This window comes from Oenanthe melanoleuca, chromosome 13, assembly GCF_029582105.1.
Source record: "Oenanthe melanoleuca isolate GR-GAL-2019-014 chromosome 13, OMel1.0, whole genome shotgun sequence".
In the NCBI taxonomy this organism is placed as follows: domain Eukaryota; kingdom Metazoa; phylum Chordata; class Aves; order Passeriformes; family Muscicapidae; genus Oenanthe; species Oenanthe melanoleuca.
In genome coordinates this window covers 5,999,058-6,021,478 of record NC_079347.1, presented here as the reverse complement: position 1 = coordinate 6,021,478, position 22,421 = coordinate 5,999,058, and the positions used below count along the sequence as shown (strand labels likewise).

The 22,421-nt window shown below is 42.0% G+C and overlaps 1 protein-coding gene across 9 annotated transcripts in view; it reads right to left on the bottom strand.

The window, feature by feature from the left end:
• The window catches only part of SFXN1 (sideroflexin 1), a 38,657-nt gene that overhangs the window by 2,945 nt on the left and 13,291 nt on the right, over positions 1–22,421 (bottom strand). The window contains exons 1-11 of one of the 9 annotated variants that reach the window (XR_008841560.1): positions 18,550–18,658; positions 17,652–17,752; positions 9,881–10,055; positions 9,084–9,254; positions 8,067–8,165; positions 6,690–6,765; positions 6,087–6,172; positions 4,711–4,838; positions 4,163–4,212; positions 2,455–2,562; positions 358–593 (exon numbers count right to left, since the gene is read on the bottom strand). Coding sequence is in view for 8 of the 9 variants with exons in the window: in XM_056502718.1 (XP_056358693.1) it covers positions 2,533–2,562; positions 4,163–4,212; positions 4,711–4,838; positions 6,087–6,172; positions 6,690–6,765; positions 8,067–8,165; positions 9,084–9,254; positions 9,881–10,044 (804 nt within the window). In the remaining variant the exon portion in view is untranslated. Of the gene's footprint in view, positions 1–357; positions 594–2,454; positions 2,563–4,162; positions 4,213–4,710; positions 4,839–6,086; positions 6,173–6,689; positions 6,766–8,066; positions 8,166–9,083; positions 9,255–9,880; positions 10,056–11,068; positions 11,154–13,877; positions 14,046–14,194; positions 14,375–17,651; positions 17,753–18,549; positions 18,659–19,483; positions 19,585–22,421 lie in introns of those variants that run through there. The other 8 variants (XM_056502717.1, XM_056502711.1, XM_056502716.1 and 5 more) reach the window with 8 other exon arrangements.

The window sequence follows — 22,421 nt, the reverse complement described above, 5'->3', positions numbered from 1 at the left end:
GCCTCTTGCTCCACTAAGAGCACGACAGACACAGCTGCCATGAGGACACAAAGGGAATTTTAAAACAAAACAGCTCATGAGGCAAAAATCACTTGATACAGAGGATGATGTTTTCAATGAAGATCATATTTGTTTCTGCAAGAAGGATTTCTCAAGACATAGCAGTTAGAGGGGGAAATGGTGAACAAAAGCTGGGCACTGTTTGAGAGTAGAAATGGACAAAGGGAATGTGGAAAGCTCAGGAGCACAAAATCAAGGCTGAGGGAGGTCACAGCAGTGTCTGAGGCAGGAAAATGAGCCTGTGTGGAGTAAAACTTCTCCAGAACCTGAGGGAGAAGAAATAATGTAGAAGACTGCTTCTCTTTTCTTAATTTTTTTATTTTCATGGAGCCAATCTGTAATCCAGAAATGAGTGCAGGAAGAACTGTGCAATTCAGCAATAACCTGCAGAGAGATAACAAATGGGGACAGACAACAACAGCAAGAAGGGTGAAGAGTGAAGGCAGCAGAGCTTTGCTGTTCTGGCATTCTCTAAACACCTCCATGAGACCTTCAGGCTGAGATAAATTCATCCCAAATTTTCATTTCATAGCCTAGGAGAGTCCATGCCAAGAGGTGGTGAGCACAAGCCACCAGTGTCTCTGAGGAGGGTGGGGGATGCTGTGCATTGCAGGGGGTGTGGGACCCAAGGCATGTAACAGAAAAGCCCCAAACACAATTTTATAACTGAAAAGGCTTTTGGAAGGTGCCCTGAGAGGAATAAATGGTTTCATGCCTTTGTCAGAGCTAGTCATTGATCTGAGAGAGAGAGGTGTCTAATACAGACTCCATAAGGAACAGGAGTTTATGTGCTGGAACATTTTTTAACAACTTGATCTGAATTACAGCCTTTATTTTTCAAAATTGTTACCAGGCTTCACTAATCCAGAAAGATGGTGAGGAAAAAAGTAACACTGGGAGGTCAGAATTAAGAGCTGGAATTGCCCAGGGAACAACATAAAACAATAAAAAAAAATTCAAATGCAGGCTGCACACCCCCACAAAGAGAGAAAATGGAGAAACAACAGGATAAAGAGCAGAAGAATTCACTGTGTTAGAGAACTCTCATTTAGCTCTGGAAGAAGGCAGTTCCCAATGAATTAGGATTTAATTTCCAGATGTCTTTATGACATTTTAGTGGTTAGTGCAAACAGAGAAAATGGAGAAATTATAATTAAGCAAACAAAAGCCATAAGGAGAATTGTCTTTTCTCTAACTGCCTCCTTTCTTTGTTGGTGCTAAAAATCTTCCAGCTTTCCCAGGCCAGCTATGCCTGTTTTCAAAAAAATAAATAAATGAAATGACAGTGAAATTAGGAATGCATGGAGGACTTCAGGGCATAAGACATTCAAGAACAATGCTTGAAGACTCTGCTCTGGTTTTGTGACCGTTTTGAATACAGACTTTAGCTGCAAATGAAAAGATCTCACAGAGCTCATTTCAAGGATATATGAGGAAATTTCTAGAATCAACTTGGATGTTAATACAATATGCAGAATAGAAGAGAAACTGTAGCTAAAGCTGTGTAAGAGTAGTAACATAAACTAAAACTTTAGTGTTGATTGGAATTTTCATAATTTTTTATGGAAAAAACCCAGTTTACTTCTTTAGGAGAAAAGTTACCTGTAAAGAGAATCTATAAAGCCTCAGGGTAAGGCTATTTATGGATCCTCCTGCTGCAGCAGGTAAAATAACTTGGTTCTGCACACAGCTGGTCAGGATAATGAAGGGGCCATAGGGATAATAAAAATAGACATTATGCAGTTTAATCAATTACTGCTATGCTGCATAATTACATAAACAGGCCCCAAAGCTGCTGCTGAAACCAATGGCAAAAAACTTCTACAGATAAAAATACCTTTTCAAGGCAACTTCTTTTTGAATCAGTAAATACATGCTTGTGCTCCAAGAACATTCTTGAGACATCATGTAGCAATACCTTCTGGGAATGTTGTTAATTCACACCAATGCCTTGGTGAAAACACTGCAGGAACGTGGGGGATGAGTTGGGCTACATGACCTACATCTCATCCCAAATATCAGAGGATGGCAGGCTGCTCTAAGACCAGCATTCCAGGAGCATTTCCTTCTCTCTGTCTTACTGCAGGCCAGCTTTCTAATTTCTTTTATCAATTCACAACCATTTGCCTATTTTTTGGCCTTGTGTGTTGCTTAATAGGCTTTGGCAAGCAGTCAGGAATTATTTCCAAGAGTGGCAGTGAAGCAGAGGCCGAGGGCATTGAGTTAGTAAAGCAGTGTGGGGATGGTGGTGGAGTGCTGGGATGGGATGGTGCTTCTCAAACTCCATGAGGACATGCAGAAGCTGCTTGTTAAAAATGCAGCTCATTCCTTAATGGGTTTAATACTAATCTCTACCAGGTGTTACCACTGGCTACCTGCAGAGCAGTGCTTCACCTGCATTCAGTCTCTGAGGCTGAGGGGCAGGACAGGTGAGCATAAACGGTCAGGATGGTACCAGAGACCACTGAGTAGTCACTGCAGAAATCGCTCATTTTGGCTGATCTGAAAAATTCACAACACCCTTATGTTGATTACACCACACAAAAACAACAGGTATTTGTCTGCAGACCCCGAGGATTGCTGCAACTTCTTCACAAATGCCATCTTTTTGTCAGATGAGGATTTGTGACATTTCTCACATGTCAAATACATATGAAATAATTTTTCCCTGAATTTCTTTTAACAAGGGTTAATTTTCCAGGCAATACATTCCCAAGAACATCACAGTATCACAAGCTGTGGTGTGTTTGGATGCCCTGCAGGCTCACTTCTTCCAGGAGATAAAAGCAGCACACAGTGATTTTTAGCCTGACACTCAAATGCCACATTTCCTGTTTTTACACGGGGAGCAAAAGTGTTTTCTGTTAACACGTGGGAGGGAAGCAAAGCACTTCAGGGGAAAAGAAGTTTTAAGATTGGAAGACAATCACAAAATGGTTTGGGTTGGAAGGGACTTTAAAGATCATCCAGCTCCACCCCCTTCACTATCCCAGGTTGTTCCAAGCCCTTTCCAACCTGGCCTTGGACACTTCCAGGGATGAGTCAGCCCCAACTACCCCAGGCAATCTGTTCCTGCCTTATAAATACAGAACCACTTTCAAATGGGGTGTCTGACTGGGTAATCTCACTCTGCACAAGAGACACAAAGGGAAGAAACAGTCAGAGATAAAATTCAAACCCTTTAGAAAGCTTTATCTTTGACAAACAAAACCAGCCCAAACAAAATCTTCCCCTGCTTGTCCTCCTTGCCCCCACACAAACTCTTCCAAGGCAGGGTCTGTTTTCTTTCCTAATTTTTTCTAACAGGAAGGAGACAGATTTTCTTAGGAGTCTTGGGTGGGTCTCACAGGCAGAGGCTTTGCCTGGAGCTACCAAGTAATTAAATCAGTGATATCAGCAGTGAGGATGAAACTCCCTTTACTGGTAAAGAACTAAAGGGTTCCTCACCTAAAAATTATTTCCCTTGTGTTAGACAACCCTGTAACTAATTCCATTATTGTTCTTTACCCTCTCATGCACACACAGTGCAGAATGTTGATGTAGGTAATGGATTTACCAACACCAGGGGTTTCACTCTACATTAGAATAAAAACAATACAGGAAATAAGTAATATTTGATAAAGAATGTCCATTCTATGCCTACTCTGCACTTTACATCCAGTAAATTTTACAGAGAGATTTTTACCATCATTTTTGTTTCCAAACTCAGATTGCTACTACTACAGCAGGTAAACAAAGCCTCCTTATTGCTATCTTGAGAAAACCAGCATTACTAGTATGTTCTTTTTTCCCCAATAAATTGTATTCCTAGGCCCAATACAAGGAAGGTTTATTTCACAGGAGGAAATGTGCATTCTAAGAACAGATATAAAAGTAACAGCAAGTCCTATTTCCTCAATATTACCTTGCACTGTGACAAAAGAACCAAGTTCTCTCTAAGAAAGGCAGAAGGAAAGTGACAGCTGTAAAGCAAGTTCTACAGGGACGTCCTCCCACAGTGTTTGGGAGGCAAATATGAAGATTCAGGAAGTATTTAAAATTAAAATATTAAAATATTAACTTAGGATATGAAATACATAGAGATAGATTATCTAATACTAACCTTTAAAAAGGCTTTCTTCTCCAGGGTATTCATTATGAAGGGAGGAATTGCTAAAAATAAGATAAGAAAAGGCATTAACCTTGGAGAGAAAGGCACTTAGTTTTCATCTTCTGTTTAGATGAACTAATACCATAATACAATTTTCACAGCCTTTTGTCATTCACTCAGTTTTCATTTCACATTGCCAACTGGATTGGTATTTACAAAGGTGAATTCTCCCAATAAGCATATTTGAAATTTCATATGTAGCTAAACCTGAGCTCAGTAATTTGGCACTTACAGAGAATCTAAACCAACTCTAAGCAAGCTCCCATCCCTTTGCTATCTGTATCTTTTCTGCACAAGCATCCCAGGAGCTTTCCTGCTGCAGCTCAGTGTAACGAACTGTGATATTTCCACATTTCCCTGGGGAAGTTCTCAACAGAAAGGCAAACACTGCCTGGGGAACAGTAAGGTTATTTGGACCCTGAGGAAAATCACTTGGATAGAACTGAATCTCCTTCTCACAGCAAGAGCTGATAATCAGGAGTGCACAAGACTTTCCTTACCCATGCCAGGAGAAGCCATCAGAATCCTGGATATCACCACCTGGGCGATTGCCTGCTGAGCTGCACTGGATGAATCACCCAGTCTGTTTCCATCCTCATCCGTGACAGGAATTCCAAACTTGAGCTCCCTGTTGAATAAGAGGTAAAAATAAAGCAGTGATGGATGTAAACTTATTTTTTCACCATTTTTTGTCACCTTATCTTTGTTCCTTAAAATTGTCAACTGTAAGAATTACGTGTTTTATTTTCTAAGTGATTCCGTTTGTAACACTCCTTGGCACAAAAAAAAAAAATAACTTCAAAAAGCAGAGAAAGATCAAGGAAAAATATGTTGGGAAGTCATCAACTGAATATTTGTAACATCAGTCTGCTGTTGAAATCTGGTCACAGCACTCCAAGGGGGAAGAAAGGAGATCTGCTTTTAATGTGTTCCATAGAAGGGAGAGGTCCCTTTACACATTAATTCAGAAAAGTGGAATTTTCTGGACTGCTCTGGAAGTGGAATCTGTCCTATCTGACAGCTCATGGAACACAGGAAGATTATCTTCACTGAGTTGAAACAAAAGGCTCTGTGAAAATTCCCCCATGGCATTCTAATCTGAGCTGTCATTTCAACCACGAAAAATATACTTGAAAGTATAGAAGAAGGCACAAACCAAACTATGTTTCTGTAACTGCATTATTCTCTATTAGATCTTTTGTTCAAGTGCTGGGTTAGCAGTTGAACTCACACTGGGAGAAGCAGAGAGAATAGCAAATATCCTCAGGACTGCCTTTATTTTTCTCTTCAGATTTTACAAAAGATAAAATACTACCACAAATCAACTTCCATTGTAAATACAAAGTCTAAATATTCCCTTTTCTGCCCATAACCTTTTGTTTATAACAGAATGCTTTTAATTTGCTTTTCCCTACTACTATTCCTATGCTATTTCTATACTTATTCCTAGTCAAATCACAACACAGAAAAAAAAGTTTCTTTCTGACAAACTGTGTATTTTTGTCACCTCAATGATTACACAGAACTGCAGAGCCTGACTTTTATGACTAAGTTCTGCAGGTGAGATTTCAAGCTCTATTTCTGAAACAACTGTGTTTTTCCAAAGTGTAGCTGGTATTCAAAGGTGCATGTGATCAAAGTTTTGAAGGAACCAGTAATTGGGCTTCTGAGATTCGAGACTGAAGAACTCTTTGGATATTTATCTGAAGAAAATGAGCCTGTTCTATTTCACACCTGTTACAAAAAAGTCATGCATGAGGTTTCTGCAAGGTTCTAAAACAAGCTAGACACAAAATGTGCTTTATTTAGTAACTTGCTGATCTACCAACTGAACATTTTTTCTTCCAGCATGAGTGATTGTTGTTCTTTTTCCTACCTTTGTCTCATTAGTGGAATATTGATGCAGTTGGCAGAAGCAACAGCAGCAAAAGGAACAAACCTCCCTACGAGAGGTGAGACACGCTGGAAAACACACAGAGAGGAAAAAAAAGGGAAATAAAAATGTACATAATCATTGTCTTTATTGAAATGCTTCACCTGCTAATGACAGACTAGACTTATTTCCTGGTGGGGCAGAGGTAGAACAAGACTCAAACAAGAAATAAGTCATAAATGCTCCTCTCCAGAGTGAGCAGTGGCAGGAGAGTTGCAAAACCATTCTGAATTTAGTAGCATCACAGGGAAGTGTAATTACAACTCAAATTAATTTTCAAGTGCTTTTAGGTGCTTTGAAAGGTGAAAAAGAAACTGGGAAAAAGGCACCTTATTAGACAGAGTCTGCATGAACCAAACATGGGCTGTTTGACACATCTGCATAAACCCATCTCCACAGGGAAAAAATAAAGTTGGGATCTAAAGAAAGGAGCAGACATAACAACTCCACAGTGGGAGCTGTGCATGACACAGATAAATCAGAAGAGAAATGAACTGTGAGCTTCTCACAGGACCTCACAGTTTAATAAGAACAGAAAAAAATTACCTTTGCTAGTAAATTAAGTCCTAAGGCTGTAGCAACAGCACCTGTGGTGGCAGAAACATAGGCTGTTCCCAGCTGGCTAAAACAGAAATGGAAATGTTTGCACATGCATAGCTACATTGGTGTCACTTTGAAAAACAATTACATTTTACACACATAGTTATTCCCCCCCCCCAGAAGTTAAATAGGTTTTCTTGTGCTACTGCAATAAGGTGAGGATGGAAGATCTAAATGGGACACTGAATTAAACATTTTTATTTCACTAGCAGTAAAAATCATATTCAAGCCACATTGTAATACTGAATCAGGTTATGCTGGTTGTGCATTGCTGCCTGTTCAGCTTTTTCTCATGTATCTGAATGAACACCTTGAAGGGTTTGTTCTTTATTTAATTTCCTAATTGCTTAACCTAGTAAAATCAGGTTGCATTTCCAAGGCCATGTCTATAATAGTAATTATAATCAAACATACCAAACCCCATGCACACAGACCAGCTATGCTGCAAAGACTCAAATCCAACCCAACCTGCCCCAAACCACACTTTACATACTTCCCAGCTGGGAGGTGTCTCTATATGCTGGAATTTACAGTTTGCTCCCAGACATCTTTAAGCAAGTCAGCCCCAAAACCAGAAAGTCAAGTACTGCAATTCCAGTTTTCTATTCATAGAATCATAGAATGGTTGGAGTTGGGAGGGAACCATCAAGTTCATCCCATTCCATGCCACAGGCAGGGACACCTTCCATTATCCCAGATTATTCCAAGCCCCACCCAAGCTGGCCTTGGATACTTCCAGCGTTGGGACAGCCACAGCTTCCCTGGGTAACTGTGCCAAGGCCTCACCATCCTCATAGGGAAGATTTTTTTCTGTTTAAATTTCCCCTCTTTCAGTTTGAGATCTCTTGCTTCCTGCATCTATTTAGTCACTTTTTTAGACATCAAGTAGAAACAAGCACAGACCAGTTGAAGGAATCTCTTTTTGTAAATCTCTTTAGTGTGGTGTGTGCTGGTACTGAGAAGGTGGCATAGTGACACAACTAAAGGCCCCCACAAAATATCAGCCTAGAAATATCCTGGTAGGACACCAAACTGATGAGAAAAACTTACAAATGGTTGACTGAGCCCTGAAACACAGATTCCTGTTAAATCCTGCACTGTTAAGTGCTCTTGACTAAGGTGCTCAGGCTTGTCTTTAATGACAGAAATGGAGTTCTCAGCTCTGCCATTCTCAGACTTCTCATCTGTGCATATCAAATTAATAATTAGTACAGATGGAAAAACTTATCCCTGTCTCACCTCAAACTTTAATGCCCAGCCATGTTCAAGTACATCAGAGAGCAACTTCTAAACTCAGCAGAATTATGAGGTTCAGTGCCTGACCTGACAGTGATTGGGGCATCTCCGCTCCTGTTCGTGTAATTTACTATAGCATTGAAGGACTGGTTGACCCACTGCCAGAAAAGCACTGCTGGAGTCGTTCTTGAAAAGAGAAACAATTGCAATTATTATTATTAAACTCACAGTTGAATTAACAGTATGAGAAAATGATGACAAATCAAAAAAAAACCACTGCAAGCAGTAACCATGCAGAAGCTCTTGCTTATTTTGATGAAACAATACAGTCAGTGAGATACTGACTTGATAGCCAGAGTTATGCTAGAAGAATTTAAAAATCACCTAGTTTTGAACCTGAATAATAATGCAAAGAAAAGGTAGAGAGCTTCTCTAAGTGTTATAGATAGTAACAGAACAAGCAATTAACAGGAGGCAGTGCTTGGGAATGGGCTGTGTTGGGAGTTTGATTCATATTCTTGACTGCAATTTAATGCACATACATGTTTTATAAACACCATCCAAAACTGGGGAGTGTGTGAGGAATTTGTACAATTTCAGCATCCAAAAGGCTGCTGCTGTTTGCTCTCAGCTCCCACCAGTTCCTGCATCCTGAGTTAAAAAGTGTTTCTGACATGGAGGCTGCTAAGAGAGCACTGGCTCTGCTTCAGTGGCTTCATGTCCTGGAGATTCCAGAGCCACTGAGGAAATGCAGGGGTCACAGGGGAGCTGCAGGAACTCCACAACCAATGGATTGAAGTATTCCGAGAACTCATGGGGCAGACCCAACATCCTGCATGCCAGTAAGGCTGGAAATCTCCTTCTCTTTGTCCTCCACACAGATGGGATTTTGGAACATTTCCCAGTTTGAGGGAAAGTGGGATGGTGAAGGAGAAGGGCTAAGGGCTTATCTCAGAAAGAACTGTTAATAAGCGTGAGGGAACAGAGAGAAGAGGAAAAGGAAGCAAAATTTCACATTTAACAATATTTAAATAAATCTTTTGACAATAACATTGATTTTAATTCGCAGGCAAATGTTTTATGTGTTTTATTGTCACTTCTCACCTGTAAAAGGTCATCATACAGCCTGTGATGGTCATGTTCATGGGGACCTGGGCAGACATCCGGCCGATCACAAACATCTTCTCCCCAGTGTCTGGGTGAAAAGCTGAATCATAGATGTATTTTGCTCTCCACAACTCATCTTCTGTCAAGCCAGGTGCCACAATGCCTTGCCTTGGGACAGGTAAAGAAACAAGAGAATAGCAAAAAGCACAACTGTTAGAAAATGCTGCAAACTCCGTGAGAAATGTGGCATCAGAGGATTTGGGGATGTTCACTCTAAGTTATTCGTGACTCTCAGCTTGTAGAGATTTCTCAGCTTTTAAATGGAGCTTGTAGAGATTCTTCAGCTTTTAAATGGATTGGTGAAATAAAAAGAATTAAAACTCAGCAGTGCTTATGTTGGCTGAGTCTGATTACTCAAACCTGCACTAGGTTTTAGAGCTAAAATGTAGAGCCAAAATCTCTGAGGTCATTAGTGCAAAACTAATGAAAATTCACTTTGAGAGTATTTAAGAAACCAATTGCTCCAGATGCTACACATAAGAGGAAGTTTTAAGCTTTGTTGTCATATTAACTATTTTCAGAATTAGGCACTCCTGTATTTCAGAGTCCTTAAGAGGGGCATAATTTCCCCATTCATTACCAAATTTGATTAAAAGGATTTCAAGCTCTGAAGTGGGAATAAGAAGTATTGCAATGAATACAGTGTTTTAAGTATTTCCTTTTAAATATATCACCATGTACTTATCATTAACTTGGACCTTTGAGGCCAGTAGTAGAAGCAGTCAATGTCATACCTGTAATCATGCACAATTTTTCTTGCATTTTCCAGTGAGGCATTAGATAACAAAATATTCCTGGGGTCTGTGACAGTGAAGAAGTGATTGGCTCGTCCAACAAAAGTGCTTTGATCCCATCGGGGCTCCTTGATATTAATGTCTAATGGGAGATCTGGTGCCATCTTCAAAAGCTCTGCCAAGAAAACATCAACATTTGCAATTCAAAATTCCACTCATTTCCTAATGCATCTAGAACCTGCAAGATGAAAAGTGGCCACATTAGAGTAAAAAACCCACAGAACAAACACCAAAGCATTTGCAGACTGGAGGTTTAAAGGGATAAGACTAGAGAAATACTTCTGTGTCCAGGTGCCCCAAAATATTCATACATTATTTATTACATTTGTTCAAATATTTGAGAATGAGGCAGATGCAAAGGAAGCACAGAAGTTTATTAAAAACCAGACAAACCAAACAACAATATACTAATCAGAAAGTGCTTTACTTCAGTGATGAATTATTGTTTGTTGAAAATAATGTATTGAAGGGAATAAGAAATCAACATTTCAAGAAATGTCTGAAGTGCTATAAAGTGCAGTGACAGATGAAGTATTTAATAAAATCCAGTTAACTTGTCTGGCATAGCAAAACAAACCAAAAATTAGGAACACAAACCCACCAATTTATTTTAATAAATGTTGTTTCTCTAAATCCATGCTTTAAGAAAACAGAGATTATATAATGTAACAATTTGCTACATTATGAACAGATGACCAGATCTCCTAATGATATTTCAAAGATGGTTAAAGAACTACAATGTTGTGCATTTATGGGGCATAAAGCCCAGAAAAGTAAAAATTATTTCAGGATGACTAATCTTACTTCAACATCTAATGAAAAAAGTACAATCCTTCCATAGCACAAGTATATGGATTTTAACTTTATTAAAAGAAATTTCTGCAACACATTCAACAACCAGCCTAAAAAAAAAAATCTTCCTCCAAATAATGCTTGTTCAAAAGTCAGAAAAATATTGGATCTATAGCAATCCATTTATATATATTTATATATTTATAAACAAAGATCCAATTTTAGATGATCTTTAAGGTCCCTCCCAACCAAATAATTCTGTGATTCTATGACACCAGAACACTAATAAATCTGGTACAGTAGGGGAAACAAATCTTTTCCCCTTTTTCCACTCACATTTCCCTCACTGTTAAGTTCATTATTGTGCAGCACTGTTCATTAGCAGGATTATCTTCATGTGTACATCTCTCAACCAGGCACGCTGCAGGATGAACACAGATCATGGAAATGAAAACCAGCTCAGGACAGATTTGGAGAAGAGATTTCTCATGCACAGCATCTCAACAGGAGATGCTCCAATGGTTTCTTTCCCTTTTGTTAGTACTTTGCCATTAAAAACACCCTCCTGTGAGCAGTGCTGTGTTGTGAATTAATAGTCCATCTTCTGGTCTAAAATGGGAACTGCCGGTTTTGCAAAGCCCTATGAAGGCAAGTGCACTCTTTTATTCAAACCCTCTTTTCCACCAAAATAAAGATAAAAATCAGGACATTAGGATTGGTAACTTGTTCTGTGACTGCTTCCCTTATTTGTAGGAAAGTTCAAGTGTAAATGTTTTTATAATTAAATAATCTGTTTCATTAAGAAAGATTAAAACTGCTTAGAATAGCTTATGATAAACTGGTTAAAGCTGCCTAATGAATGCTGAATAAAGCAGTGCATCCACAAAAGCTTTTTTCTTTATTTTCATTCTGGATAATTTTTCCTTTTCACTTTGATTAGAATATACACTATTGGGTTCTCTGTGAATTCCCTTTATTTACTTCTGATACCTCTGTCCACAAACCCAAGTCCCTCAGTAATAAGAAATATAAACATTAAGGATCTTCCTTCACTGCAGATGGTTCAATTTAGGATGGTTTCAGTTTGAAACAATCAGAAAAGGTGAATGTACAGAACACAGGAGATTAAACACATTCACATCCTGTCTTTATCACCTCCCCACTTTATCTACTCCTTGACCCAGGTATGCTGATGGAATTTATTACCTTGGCAGGAAACTAATGCAGCAGAAAGACTGTGCAGGAGGGAAATAAATCCCTGCAGCTGCACAGCTGGGGTGACCTGCTGGAGAGCAGCTTTGGAGTCCTGCTGGACATTGAGCTCTCCATGACCAGCAGAGTGTCCTGGGGACCAAGAATGCCAACAGGATCCTGGGGTGCATTGAGAAGAGCATTTTTAGCAGGTCAGGGAGTGATCCTGCCTCTCTGCTCAGCCCTTTGAGGCACCTTGGGGCTGCTGTGTCCAGCTCTGGATCCTCAGGACATGGAGACCTGGAGCACCTCAGGAAAGGCTGAGGGAGCTGTGGCTGCTCAGCCTGGAGAGGAGCCTCTTGCTCTGGGCAAGGACCAAGCCCTGGAACAGATTTCCCAGATGTTTCCATGCCTTTCCTCCTGCTGTTTTCCACCCTAGCCAGACTCAGCTACCAGAGACACGTCAGCACAGGCTTTGGTCTCTCTCTCTCCTTGTAAATCTATAAAGCAGGGTTAGTGCTGCTGCAGCAGCAAAAAGCAACCTAGCAGGAAAATGGAAAACATCCATTAATTCATGTGCTACAACAAAAAATCATGCTTGAAATGTCTGTGTCTGTTTAGAAAGATGGGAACAGAGAACATGGATTTCACTATTACCAATCTTAATAAAGGACATTCAATCCAGCATAGGATGGGGGTTGGGACAATTGCCCACCCTGAAAAAGGGTTAAATCCCCTGTAAAAAGGGGTTTAAATTTTAGGTGACAGCTATTTAAGTATATGAGTTCATTTTCTTCTCTCAGTGATGTGGTTGACTTGCCCTTTTGGCAGGTAAGTAGGAACAACACTGTTATAAAGAACTTAAAATAAACCAGACAGACCATCAATGCCCACAGAGAAAGAGCAGATGTCACACACACAAGGGAGTGCAAAAAAAGTTGAGAATAATATGATTTGCAGGAACATCAAACCTGCAGTGAAGTAAAAAAAGGTGGCTGAGTTTGCCAGTCACGGGACTCTGAATCACAGACCTGTTACAACAGTGCCTAAGAGAACCAGGGAATTTCTGTCTTGAAAACTTAGAACCTTTCCAGCAAAATGTTTTTACAACAAAAGCCCCATTTCTTTTAAAGAGTTTTAAAGAGACTGCATGATGCTACTCCTGGCTTATCAGACCCCATTAGTAAATGCTGAAAAGGGAAATAAATCTCATAAAGCAAAAATATAAGCTAATAAAATGCTGCTATACTTCAAAGGGATCCCCTTATAAAATAAAATGTCCACCTATAAAGTAAAAGTGGTGACTGCACAAAAATGGTTTCATCAATATATCATCTGATACCCAAAGAGTCATCACCATAAACTATCTGGCTTTTTAAAATTTAATTATTTATTTAAACAGTGAGACTGTAAAACTGTAAAAAACAGGTGCAACATCCTCAGTTTAAGTTGCTGCAACACTATTTTTACCTACCTGTCCCCTTAATTTTCAGATACAATTTCAGAGGGGAGCTGCTGTTTGCATAATCAAAACTACTTAAGATTTAATTACTATTTTAACTACAATGCTTTGTCAAGAGTGGAACTCTACTACTTTCAGTGACCTAATTTTCCTAAGCGTGCCCAAGATTTAAGTTCTCATTATCCATAATGAAATTGGATACAGAAAAAATAAGGGATTAGGATTAAATCAAATTTAAATAAACCCATCTGAACCTTGAGATATGTAGAAAGTCTATAGAGGAACTGGAAAGCAAAAGCACAATAAAGATAAAGACAAAGATAAAACTGTTTGCTTTGTTACAATCAACTAATGAAGGCAAACTACCTAACTATTAATTAAGTAATTAAGGTGCCAATATATGTAAACACCTGAATTTATTGTTCCCACCTGCTGCTATCCAGGAAATATCAACTAATCCCAAAACAGGATAAAACTTTCAATCAACAGCACCTTGAATTTTAATGTGGAAGCAGCAAAATTGTCCAGGCAATTGCTCTTCTCCACAAACAAAGCCACTTACAGGGGATTTGGGAAACAAAAAGAATTTTACAAACACATCAGTAGTAATAATCCAGACTGAAATGTCACTTTGGGGTTATGTTCACACAGGAGGATCAGCAGTACTGAAAGGATAAAGAACAACATCGTAACGCATTCAAAAAAGTAACAACTCATTTAAAACATGCAGTAAGAGAGAAAATTATCCATATTTCCACTGCTTCACATAACAGGTCAATTAGGAAGGTATTTAACAGAACCACTTGTACCTGGAAACCCTGCAGCTGTCCTCCCCAGCAAATTAAATCAGCAATAAAGGACGGACTATGCTCTCTGGCACATTCATATCACTGAACCCTTTCAGTTTCCAAACCAGAGCAGCTGTATCCAAACGTGGAGAAGGGCAGCTAAATCCTGCCCTCGTGCTGTGGGATTATCTGGCTGAGCATCGACTGAACAATACCAGGGGGTGGCACTCCCATGACCAGGGACATTTTTTGGCACTGTTTGTGTCCCCAGCACTCACACAGAGGTTTGATTATCCATGTGTGGTTCTCCCTATGTACCAAATTTTAACCTGGTAAAACTGATAACTCAGTTATCAGTTATAACTGATGGTGAGTTTATAAAGTTTTTCCTCAACACATGGCTGTGTTTTCCTGCAATAAGGAAAAGCTGAGAGAATTGGGATTGTTCAGCCTCATTGTAGCCTTGCAGTGCCTGAAGGGAGCTCACAGAGAGATGGAAAGGGACTTTTTACAAGGGCCTGGAGTGACAGGACAAAGGGGAATGGCTTCAAACCAAAACAGAGTAGGGTTACACTGGGTATCAGGAAAAAAATCCTTCCCTGTGAGGGTGTTGAGGAACCCAGGGTGCCCAGAGAAGCTGTGGCTGCCCCATCCTTGGAAGTGACCAAGGCCAGGTTGGACAGGGCCTGGGGTACCCTGGTTTTCCTGCCCACAGGAAATTTCTTGCCCTCTCTGATCAGATGGAATCATCTGCCAGTTCATACTCTGAAGTTTAACACTAATATTAACTGGGGGGAATAAAGGGCTTCAGAATAAGTGAGTGTGGCTTCCCTTAATGTAATAATTACATACAAAACCTGCACAAAGTCTGACCAACAGTTTTGGTACAAAGGCTACATTTAGATTTTCCACAGAACCAGCATTTGCAGAAGACTTTAAACCTTGTTTAAAGGTTAACAGCAGTAGTTGCAGCAATTACACAAAATGCAGATTCAGGAGTTGTCAGGAGTTCAACTCTCTGCTGTTCCTTTACAAAGTTCATCTTTTAAACACAACATTTGAAGGTCATGCAACCACTTTTCAAATCAAAGCAACAGCTAGAAGAGTAGCAATGACTATTTAATTTATTTGATTCAATTTTTAACAACTCAGATATTTAATTATTTTAAACTGTGTTGCATGACTGAATAATCCAGATGGGCAAATGATCAGGGAAATTCTGGGCAACCTAAACTCACGTAGCAGAGCACAAATGATGAAATGCAGCTTTGCCACCTTCCTTGGAACCATTTATATTTTCTTATGTTACTGACACCTTGTATTTTAACCCTAGCCCTGAAAAGCTCCACTCTAAAATTAAGAATTTTTGTCAGTTTCTTCACAGTATCAGCTAAAACTGGGACTACAGAGACAGAAAAAGAAATTTCATAATGATGTAACTGCAAACCCAGGGAGAAGTCTAAAGTGAATTCCACATCCCAAAGTAGAGCAGATACAACTGTGATAATGCTCACTGTGACATTTGACTTCTTGGTGCCCAACTCCCAAACTGCAACCTGCAGCCTTCTGTTACAAAGCATGGGATGAGCTGGGTAACCCAGCTTAAAACAGAATTCCAATCAGCCTGCAAAAATGCTGAAAAAAAGGTTTAACTTTTGTGGTGTCCTTTACCAGGATTCAGACCCATAAACTCTGGTGGTGTAAAGGTCAGATAATGACTCACAAAATCTTTTAGAGGCAACTAAGAATTCTTTTTTTAAAGAACCAGAGTGAGGCTTTTCCCTGAAAACCCAGTAAAAATAGAAGATAACAGCAGAACCTCTTTCTTCACAGAATCCTTTAGGACTCTTTAGAACAGGAATAGTTCAAAAGTTAGAGCCAGGTGCTACTGATATTTCATGTGCAGACTCACTGGAAGAGACAAAAATAAGATTTGACACACTTAGGCCCTTGCATCTCCATTCTTTAAAGCAGTCCCTTAACAACCTGATGTCCAGCTGTCAGTGCCTTGTTCTGGGAAATGAGATGCAGCCTGGAAAATCTTGAGGCTGAGAAAAGTACCTGCTGCTATAAAATGGAGAGAACAGCTTCTCTTCTTCCTCCTCTTTGCAAACCTAAGTGCCCACAGCTGCTTGTTTTTTGCAGAGCTGAGTTCTTCTGAAACATTTCCCATGCCACTTTGATAAAGAAATACTCCTGGATCCTGCTAGGTCTCTTTATTCCTCAAGTAACACATTGTTCCTTTTTTTGGGGCTCCTTTGTCTGAACAAACTCAAGATTTTTCTTTTCCAATGCCAAATTTTCCACAATGCCCACCCAGAGGGCTGCTATGTTGGCTTAGGAGAAAAGACAGGAAACAAACCTCCCTCTGATTAGGAAAAAGTGACCTGTTCTACTTTAAAACTACAACACATTGGCAAAGCAACAGCGGAAAGGCAAATCCATGTTTTAATTGCTGTGGCAAAGAAAGGAACACAAGGTCTTCTCCAGGGATGTCAGTCATGGCAGTTAATTAGTTCAAATGGGAAGAACTAATAGACTTTTCAGGGAAAAAAGCATTTTTGTGTGGTGGCAAAAGAGTACATGTGAGACTTATCAGGGTCTGTAAGCAGTGGAATTCCTCTATTTGCAGTACATTTGCAGCACAGCTGATGACTGGGAGTCTGATGCAATGTACTTACACCAAATGTTAAAGCCAGTTGCCAAGCTTTTCTTTCCCAAAGCACCTTTTATCAGTAAAGTGCCTATTTAAATCACCAGGGGGAAAAAAATAAAAATCTTTGTCTGCACTATGATTTTTCCTACTGCAATCCTAAATGGAATGCTGGAGAAGGCAAAGCATGGCAACATTACAAGATACTTGTTTTTTCTGTTTTTTTTGCTTATAAATGTACACCCCACTTGTAGCCTAGCAACAAAAGCAGCAGCCTGGGTGAGATGAGCCTGCTGCTGGGGCTCTCTCCTCAAAACAGGAGCCATCTTTGGCGTGTAACTTGACCAGAGATTTCATCATTCTGCATGAAAGCCAGCTCCAGATGTTAGAGGTCCCTGCAGCCAGCTCAGCTCTGTCAGCTTTGCTTTGCCACCTCCTCTCCCACTGCACGAGGCACGTCCAGAGACACCACACGTGTTCACCTCATCTGCACATTGAGGAAAATAAACCTCCTTTGCTAACCAAGGTTAGTGCAACCTCTTATTTCAGTCCTGATTGCTGCAAGCTTTTTTCTGCTCCTTGTATTTTAACCCCCACCAACAGACTGCAGTTTGGCTCAACCCCAGGTGTGTTCACAGCCCTCTCTTCTGTACTTTTTCACTATTTCACATATCTTTTTCCATCCAGGTGATATTTTAATTTCACATTGGTACAAAGCCTATATTCACCCCTATAATAACAATCGATTATTTATAATTCAATAAATTTAAAAAAATTACAAATACTCATAATTAAAATTCTGTCTCTCACTACCAGGTGTCTGACCTTGGAGTTATTTGGCGTGTTCCTCCCCTGGCAATGATGATCCTGCAGCAGGGAGGCTCGTCTCTTGCAGGCCTGGGATCTGTGCCGCTGTCACGCAATCCCTGTGACACAGACAGCGCTGCTCAGGGGACAGCGAGTGGTCAGGGGCAGGTTTTGGGAGCAGGGAGCTGTGATGTGCGCAGGGAGGAGGGGATGTGACAGCCCCACACTGCCAGCGTCCAGCCCTGCTTCCACAGGGACAGGGTGGCACACGGGGCTGGGACCCTGGGGAGGTGACAGAGCAGACCCCCATGGAGGGGATGGGCTGACACATGGCGAGGGCCTGGGGTGATAAATGGGGCTGAGTCCTTGAGGAGGTGTCCGGGGTGATAAATGGGGCTGAGTCCTTGAGGAGGTGTCCGGGGTGATAAATGGGGCTGGGTCCCTGAGGAGAGAACTGGGGTGACAAAGGGGGCTGGGTCCCTGAGGAGGTGTCCGGGGTGATAAATGGGGCTGGGTCCCTGAGGAGAGAACTGGGGTGACAAAGGGGGCTGGGTCCCTGAGGAGGTGTCCGGGGTGATAAATGGGGCTGGGTCCCTAAGGAGGCGCACAGAGCTGCACCCTTGAGAAGGGAAGAGCTCACAAACAGATCAGGGCCTCTGCAGGGCTAGCAGAGGTGACAGATGGGGCCGGGCTTCAGCGGAGGGGCCGAGGAGACAGGGGGGGCCGGTTCCCTGTGAAGGGGACAGAGCAGCACGGGGGGCCGGGGGTGGCTCTGCGGTGGCAGATGGAGCCGGGTCCCTGCCTGGTCGCCAGCACAGCCCCGGCAGTGCCGGCGGCGGTGGCTCCTCCGCCCGTCACCGGCCGCAGCCCATCCCCGCAGGGGCTGCCCGGCCCCGGCCCCGGGCCCGGTACTCACCCGGCCGCCGGCCGCGCGCCGCCGTGCCCCGCTGCCCGGAAGAGCCTCGCTCGGCACCGCGGGCGAGCGGCCGGGAGGCGGCGGGGCCGCCGCGCTCCGCCTCGCTCCGCCCCGGCGGGGCCGGGCCGGGCAGCGCCGAGCGGGCAGCAGCGCCGGGCGGGCAGCGGGCACCGCCGGGCCGGGCAGCGGGCAGCGGGCAGCGCCGGGCGGGCAGTGGGCACCGCCGGGCCGGGCAGCGGCAGCGCCGGGTCGGGCAGCGCCGGGCGGGCAGCGGGCACCGCCGGGCCGGGCAGCGCCGGGCCGGGCAGCAGCGCCCGGGGCCGCCCGCGCCTCCCTCAGCCGGTGCGTCCCTCAGCCCGCTGCCCTGAGGGCCCGGCTCGGCCCGGGGTGGCTCGCGTTTCTCGCACAGTTACTGCCGTTGATTATTTCATGGAATATCCTATGCTGGAGGGGCCCCGCTGGAATCGTCAAGATCCCACTCCTGGCCTTCCCCAACAATCCCAGCGTGTGCCGAGAGCGTTTGCCAAACAAACGCTTCTTGTGAGTTCTGTTAGGCTTCCCTGGGGAGCCCAAGCACGCTCGGAGTGAAGAACCTTCTCCTAATTTTCTCCCCTGATACAGCTCCAGCGATCCTCTCGAGTCCTATCCCTGGTCACAGAGGGCAGAGATCAGCGCTGCTCCTCCGCTGCCCCTCCTGAGGAAGCCGCAGGCTACAGAATCACAAAATAACAAAATCACAGAATCACAGAATCACAGCCTATCCTGAGGTGTAAGGGACCCGCAAGGATCGAGTCCAGCTCCTAAGTCCGGCCCCGAAGGGCCCATACAGGGACCGTGGTGAGGTCTCCCGTCAGTGCCCTCCAGGCTGCGCTGGATTGGGATTGCAGTTTCAGGGTTATTATCAGAAACCCAAACCACACTAACGCCCCCGAACCTGGCAATGAAGGACAATAAATTGCCATGTGTGAGGGCAGCACTGTCAGCTCCGGAGGCGGCTCTGAAGGTTGTTCGAGAGTCTTGTCACAGCCCTGGCACCTGAAGGAGGAGATAAAAAGTGCATTAGCAGCCAGATAAGGAGTATCCACATGTCAGCCCCGAACCCTAGTGTGTGCTGTGGGCAGTTCTCAGGGATGTGTTTTCATCTCTATTTGAGCAATTCAAAGCTGCTGACACCCAGTAGTGATGTTCTGGATGCAGCTGTGAAGGAGGAAACCAGCACAGGGACAAATTTTGGCCTCCCCACTGTCATTTTCCTTCATTCTGTTATTCCCAGGGATGGCTGGGCTGCTGCGACAGTAGAAACACTTTGGAATTTCAAACCTTCTAGTTCGTTTTTTTTTACTTCCCCTGAGGTTCACATCATTGGATACAGGACTGAGCTCCCTCTCCCTGCTCATTGCAGGATACTAAATGGGAATATCATATTAAAAAGCCATGACTCTACCCCAGGTATCAATGTTTGTGGAGTTGCACTTACTGATGAAAGTTTTGCTGTTCATTCTCAACTTCTATGAAATTATATATATATATATTTCATAAAATAGAATTGTGTAGGCTGGAGTTTGTTTTCAGTTTTTAACTGAAAGCCAACTCAGTTCATGATTTTCAATAAAAATTTGTCAACCTTCATTCTGACACAGCCACATCCAATCTCAGATGTCTCGTGTTCTATTTCCCCTGTGGCTCCACAACTTAAATCTTGGAGATATGACAACTGCAGGTACAAATATACCAAGACAGTGTCCATCATGAAAGAATAAAAATTGGCACGGATATCCTTGCTCTGCACAACAAAATTTGTGCACAATTTATATATTTCTGTGCTAATGCCTTTTTAATCCTGTCAGTCAGATCCCAGTCTCCGTGACCACTGACAGGTCCAACACTGATGCATCTGTGGTGGTATCTGGCCATGACACTTGTTGCTAGAAAACATGGCAATGACTGAGCAGGAAGAACACCTTGTTCAGGAAATGGATACAGCTGGAAGTTGTGCTGAGAAATAAATGAGTTGTTTTTGAGTATAACTGGTGTTGTTTTATATAGTTTGCATTCTGAGGACTGTAATAATTTTCTTGTATGCCTAGGATACCAACTTGTTAATCTGCTTTAAAACCACATGTGGACTTTACTTCACGTCACAGTTGAAATTCTGCTTGCAGAGTATTTAATGTGGATATATGAATACCTAAATTCTTTCTCTGAGTCACTGCATGCAAAGCTGCATGAGTTAATAATTTGCTCTGTGCTCAGTGCAGATGGTTTTGAACAGCTACATAATTTCTATTTCACTGGACGAGTCATTTCTCCCATTGCTGAGTAACAAATCTGGTATTTTGCCATGAATCCTGAGAAGGCTTGAGATGTCTCTGGGCAATCACCATCAGTTACTCATGAGCTACAAACTGAAAGGCAAATGGGTGAATATGTGTAGTCACAGAGAATATCTTGCCTCTGACTTTATGTCTTTCTTCATCTGCACTAATTTTCACACTATAAAGTTTTTGTCTCTATTAAAAATGTGTCTGGATTAATAAAATAAACCCTACCTCAGCTCCTTTTGAAGCGTTCCTTTCAGTTGCCTTTTTCCCCCAAGGGATATATTAATAAATCCTGCAAACTCCCATATGCATTTGTTGAACTAGGGATGAATTTATCCATCTGCATGTTTCCACCTGGAAGAATTCCCAGGTTATTACAGGGCAAATTCTTCCCTACACTGACCAGAAAAGAGGATTTCTGTTCCTCCACAATTACTGCCTCATCTAAAAAAAAAAAAAAAAGCTTTACTGTATTTGCTTTTCTTTATTCCTAAGTGAACATTGGTATATTTAATGTTTTTCTCCATTTCAAATTAGCCTTGGGAATCAATGGAATAAATGAAGAGCTGCTGCACATGCTTTTATGAACAGAAATGTCCAGTAAGTGGCACTGCAGGACCAGGAATTTTAAACTCTGGGTTGAAAACTGCAGTCAGAGTGAAGGCAAACGTGGGAGGTGTCAAGACTTTTCTGCTCCATGAAAAAAGTAGCTGCAGAGCAGTGGGGAATGATGTGATGATGTTCCCAACGGCACATGCAAGGAGCTGGGGTGTTTTCAGTGGCTGGCTCTGGAATATGAAGTCAGGAACTGGCCTTGGCACCAAGCTGGCTGTTATCAGGGGTTTGCTAGAAGAAACCTGCAACATTTCTGGGCATTATTCACTAGCACTCAATGGGAGGTGCCTGTGAAGGCTTTGTTTTGCTATCAGGAGCAGAATGCTGGGTGAGGTGAACCACGTATATCCAGCATTTCCTGTGGTTTCCTGACGTAATATAAATTAATTTTATGTAGAAGATCCAAACTTCAGACTGGGACATTGGTATGGTCTGAGAGAGTTCAAGGATTGTTTTTGTAAATGAGCCAGTGATTTCTGAGAGTCTGTGCCAGTACATCAAAAAGCACCACTCTGTTTTCCCAGTCTCAGCTGATAAGGAATAAACTATTATCTTGGGAAATTTGATCAAACAGTCACGTAACACAACATTTTTTTGGCAATATAAATTGTAATGAAGCTCTTATATAAGGTGATAGAGTGTTACTTAAAAAATCACTTAAATGTTTTGGCTCCATCTGCAATATTTGAACTCAGTTCTAGGTTACTCATTCTCTTCTGTGCCAAACTAAATTAATGCATACTCAATTTTCCTCTTTCTCTAGATGCACAGTTATATCATATAAGAATGGAAGGGAATGAAGATGAAAAGCCAATCTGCATTTAGAAGGGACATAAAGCTGTGTTTAAAGGGATAAACCAGCCTTTCAAGGGGATTAGGAAGCCATTTTCTCTATGATGTGGCTATTTTATAAATGTCTCGTGTGGGATCATTGCT